General features: G+C 47.7%; 1 protein-coding gene across 2 annotated transcripts in view; it reads left to right on the top strand.

Annotated features, from left to right (window-relative positions):
• The first annotated feature begins 106 nt into the window (after nt 1–106).
• Nucleotides 107–5,241, top strand: part of TEFM (transcription elongation factor, mitochondrial) — a 186,880-nt gene continuing 181,745 nt past the window's right edge. Inside the window, exon 1 of one of the 2 annotated variants that reach the window (XM_086930888.1) lies at nt 107–380. In XM_086930888.1, the coding sequence (XP_086787014.1) occupies nt 344–380 (37 nt within the window). In that variant the 5' untranslated portion in view covers nt 107–343. Of the gene's footprint in view, nt 408–5,241 lie in introns of both variants that reach the window. The other variant, XM_086930889.1, reaches the window with a different exon arrangement.

The raw sequence follows: 5,241 nt of genomic DNA, 5'->3' as shown, positions 1-5,241 counted from the left end.
TGACAAGGACGTAATTACGCACGCCCTCGCGCAGTTCTCAATCTCAACCAGTCCCTGAGCCGCGCTATCGTAGAATATAATCTATAGTCCTTTGACGAGTGACCCCGGAACTCAAAGGGGGCTCTTTCCCCAACTCTTCTACGATCATCCGCTCCCTCACAGTACCCCTCACGCTCATTCAACGGGGATTCACTGCCAGAGCACCACCATTATACTTCTCATTTCAATGTATCCTACGATAGTGTGGTTCGGTGCTGCTGGTGCGTAATTACGTACTTGTCACGTGATCTAGGTGGCGTCTATCCGGTTTTTTTCCTCAGATGGGAACTGATCGCAAACCATTATGATTGCTAAGCAGCTTCTTGCTATCTTCGAGAGAGGTACATGATGTGTTGGGTGAATAGAGGGTAGGCTTTAAGTTGTTACATCTGTGGTCCTAAACAAGCATGTAAGGTGTCGTGCTAATCATGCGTGCTGCATGTTTCTTGTTTAAATTAGCCACAATCGTCGTACAATATGAGAGCGCCGGTAGAAGTGCGTTTGCAGTAGTTTTTGGGGGTGGTTTGCAGCAGCACTACAGTCTCAGCATCGCTTTCTGTGTCAGCTCCGTCTTTACAGTTGTTGTGGGTCTTTTATCGACTGCGAGTGTTGATATTGTATTCGTTGAAAAAGTCCCGAACCAGTTTATTGTTGAAAACTAAAAACATTCCCTATTTCAGAGCCAATTGGTTTCCTGGGTTCACAGCCCCGTTATTATCTAAAACTGCTCTCGGGGCGATCGCAAGCTTTATCACGAATTCTAATTTAAGATGGCTCATATGTTTGCTGTAGATCACGCTTGTAATCTTTCTTGGCTATCGGGAAGAAACGTTATGATCCTCTTGAGGACCCCCAGATGAGGAATATGCATCATTTTTTGTTAAGTACACGCATACACATTGAATTGTGTAGGTTCTTCTTTATTGCCTGGAGCTTAAGGTAACACGTCCACCTTAACCTCCTAGTCCTCTCCCAGCGTACCCTACATTCTAATCCCAAAGCTTCAACACAGAATCCCCGGTTGCCCAGCAATACATAAACACAAGAACATAACACATCCCCGTTCTTATAATACAATGTAAACTAATACAAAAGAAACTATCCTATTACAACTGGAATTAAAGAACAAGTTAACATGTATAAAAGCATATTGGAATACAAAAACAATAAGCATATATTTGCCCGGAACTATTGATGTTCTGGTGCTCTAACACCTTCTTGTACATAATCCTTCAACCATTTTGGAGGTCTTCTAGTTGTTTGCACAGCATTTCTATCACACGCCACAGGAACAATAACCTGTTCCGGTATTATCACTTCAGGACCACCATCTGACTGACACACATCACTGCTTGGTTGAGAAGACACATTACACCCTTCATTCACACTGCTTTATGCAAACTCCTCAGGATCCATTCGCACACAAACTCCATCCTTACCTTCTCCATGACACGCAGAATCACAAATTTGCTAGCATTCGCGCCAAGAATTTGCAATTCTATTAAGGACACGGAGGCGAGGATTATGCTTCTCAATCTTTACTAGAAGCTCACAGCAGCCAATGAAAATGCTTGCTTTTCATTATCAATAACGTTAAACACTACATATCCCATCATGACTAGCATAAAGGCACGCCCCCCTAGTCCATAAGAGGCCTCTGCCTGCCGCCATCTTCCTCTTTCTTTAAGGCGAACAGCTCCAACAACAACTTGGATAACTTTGCAACTCCTCCAACGTGGAAGAACCGAACATCTTCAGGCGTAATATCCTGGCATTCTTTGACCTTCAGTCGTTCTTCTTATCAGAACCTGGAATAAAGGATATGAGACCGTAACCACCATAACCACTGGGTGGGCAAGCATTTATACATAACATGCCGGGTGGGATAATCCTCGCCTCCGTGTCCTTAATAGAATTGCAAATTCTTGGTGCGAATGCTAGCAAATTTGTGATTCTATCGCAGGCTTCAGATTATGCTTGTTTAACGCTTATTTAAAACTACAGAGGTAATATCCCCCACCGGCTTATAATAATATGTTTTGAAGGTCGATTCTGACGCCCAGTCTGCACTACGCATGATATCTTGAATGCTGGAACCCAACATGAATGACTTTGACGCCATGGCTCCTCTAACAGAGTGCGCACCAAAAATGGTGATGTCAATGCCGGCTTCTTTCATAACATAACGAAGCCATCTGGCAATGGTGGCAGCAGCCACTGCTTTGAAAGGCTTTTGTAAGGCAATCAAAAGCTGCGAACAGCCCTGAGGCCTAATAGCCGCTGTACATTCCTCATAAGTTTTCAAACATTTAACAACACATAACTTTTCGTTTTCTTGCAATGCATTATATGAAACATGACTAGATAATGTCTTAGTGCGTCTAACTATGGTAAAAGAAACTCTTTCCGGAGTAAATACTCTACCTGTTAACTCCAGCGCGCGTACGTCTGACGATCTTCTACATGCCGAAAGGCAGAGTAACATGGCTAGTTTAGATGATAACTGCTTCCTGGATAAAAGGGAATTTGCTGGCCATCTGTTAAATAGGTCCAAAACCAGAGATACGTCCCACAATCCGGAGTATTTTGGTTTAGGAGGGTTTGCCACCCTAATGCCTTTAAGTAATTTGCACACAATTGGGTGCATACCTACTGGTTTCCCATCCAGCTGGACATGGCCCGCTGAAATGGCTGATCTGAAGTTGTTGACTGATCTATAGGCCAAACCCTCGGATGCTTTATCCGATAGGAAATTCAGCACGTGGGATAACTCTGCCCCCACGGGATCCAGGTGTCGTTCCACGCACCAATCCACCCAACCTTTCCAGGCCGAGGAGTATCTTTTCCTCGTGGATGGTGCCCAGGCTTGCTTGATGAAATCGGAAGCCCTGCTCGAAACCCCTGGCACTTGCCACTGCTCCCTGAAAGCCTCCAGGCCATCAGCTGAAGTCTGCCTTCCATTATCAGAGGGTGCCTCTCCTGATGAGGGCCCAGCAATAGCGTCATCGACTCCGGGAGGAGTCTGGGTAGGTCGCAGCTCCACTGCATCAGCTTGGGGAACCATGATTGCGACGTCCACCATGGAGTCACCATGACCACCTCCGCTTGTTGTCTGATCACTTGCAACATCGCTCTGGGGATCAGCAAGAAAGGGGGAAAGGCATACTGTACCCCATCGTACCAGTCCTGGAGAAATGCGTCCGTTGCTTGCGCCAACGCATCCGGTCTCCAACTGAAGAACCGTGGAATCTGGTACGTTGGTCTGGACGCAAATAAATCCGTCCTGAACGGACCCCAAATCGTCTCCAGCCACTGGAATACCCTCGGGAGCAACTTCCAGTCGCTGTAGTCCCTGAGGTATCTAAAGTTCCAGTCCGCCACCTGATTGGACTGACCCGGAAGATATTCCGCGATTATCGATATCTGATTTTGAAGACAGTAGTGCCAAAAGTCTTTGGCTATCTACACAAGCATGGACGACCTCGTGCCGCCCAACTTGTTGATGTATCTCACTGCTGACACATTGTCCAAACGCAGAAGAATACAACAGGATGTTTGCTTCGGGGACAACGTCCGCACCGTGAACGACCCCGCGAGTAGCTCTAGACAATTTATATGAAGAGAAAGCTCTTCCGGAGACCATCTTCCGCCCGTGGAGATGTCTCCACAACGTGCGCCCCAGCCCCAGCGTCTGGCGTCTGATTCTATCGTGATTTCTGGGAGGGAGCCGAAGATAGCTCCGGCCGTTCCAGGCATCGACGTGCCCCATCCACCATTGCAGCTCTGTCCTCACTTCTTGCGTGAGAGGGATGCTGTCCGAGGACGAGAGACCCCTTTGAAGATGCCTGATCTTCAGCTGCTGCAGAGCCCTGTAATGTAGAGGGCCCGGGAATATCGCTTGGACTGATGACGCTAGTATTCCCACCATTCTGGCAATTCCCCTGAGGGAGACTGTCTGACTGTTCAGCAGTTTTCTGATCTCCTTCTTTAGATCCTTCAGCTTGTCCTTCGGGAGGCATAGCTGCGCAGTCATGGAGTTCACTGTGAAACCTAGGAAGTCTATCACTTGAGTGGGAACCATGACCGATTTTTGGTTGTTTATTACAAAGCCTAGCTCCTGCAGTAATGTTGTGGTCAATGTGAGGTGCCGCAAGAGAGTCTGCTGGCACTGATCCACTATCAGGATATCGTCCAGATATATGATGAGGCGTATACCCCGCTCTCTGAGGTACGCCACTACTTCATCACCTTGGTGAAGCACCAAGGAGCCGAGGAGAGCCCGAAAGGCAGAACCAAATATTCGTACCATTGGTCTCTCCACTTGAATTTCAGAAATCTGCGATGCGGGGGAAATATTGGAATAGAGAGATATGCCTCTTTCAGGTCCAGTCGGACCATCCAGTCTCCTACCTGTAGTAGATCTGTCAAAAGATGGATGCCCTCCATCTTGAAGTGATTGTATGTAAGAAACTGGTTGAATTCTCTGAGATTCAACACCAGTCTGTTTCCGCCCCACTTTTTCTGTATAACAAAGATATTGCTGCAGAACCCGTGAGGACCTTGATGACTTGGTGCTATCGCGTGTTTCTGCAGCAAACCTGCGATCTCCTCGTCTATAAAACTGAGATCTAGTTGGGAAAAATGGAGACATTGCTCACTCCTGAGGCGGAAGCCGGGAGTTTTTAAAACTGTTTAGAATTTTCTTTGTGTCACAAAATACTTTGTTTTAAATCTATCACGCGCTAGCAAAAGCGCCAGGGCACTCACCTTGTGCACTTCGCGGCGAGCAGCGGAACCAGCGCTGTGTCGTCACAGATCCCAGCTAGGACCAAAACGCCAAGCTCGGCGAGGACTAAGGCCACGCCCCCTGAAGGCCACGCCCCCCCCTGTCGCAGTACTTAACGCGCTGATCACTAGCGCCACAGTCTGACATTGCTCACTCCTGAGGCGGAAGCCGGGAGTTTTTAAAACTGTTTAGAATTTTCTTTGTGTCACAAAATACTTTGTTTTAAGTCTATCACGCGCTAGCAAAAGCGCCAGGGCACTCACCTTGTGCACTTCGCGGCGAGCAGCGGAACCAGCGCTGTGTCGTCACAGATCCCAGCTAGGACCAAAACGCCAAGCTCGGCGAGGACTAAGGCCACGCCCCCTGAAGGCCACGCCCCCCCTGTCGCAGTACTTAACGCGCTGATCACTAGCGCC

The sequence above is a fragment of the Lissotriton vulgaris genome, chromosome 7 (assembly GCF_964263255.1).
Source record: "Lissotriton vulgaris chromosome 7, aLisVul1.2, whole genome shotgun sequence".
Taxonomy (NCBI): Eukaryota; Metazoa; Chordata; class Amphibia; order Caudata; family Salamandridae; genus Lissotriton; species Lissotriton vulgaris.
Note: the sequence above shows the minus strand (reverse complement) of the source record. Positions and strands in the feature narration are given on the sequence as shown.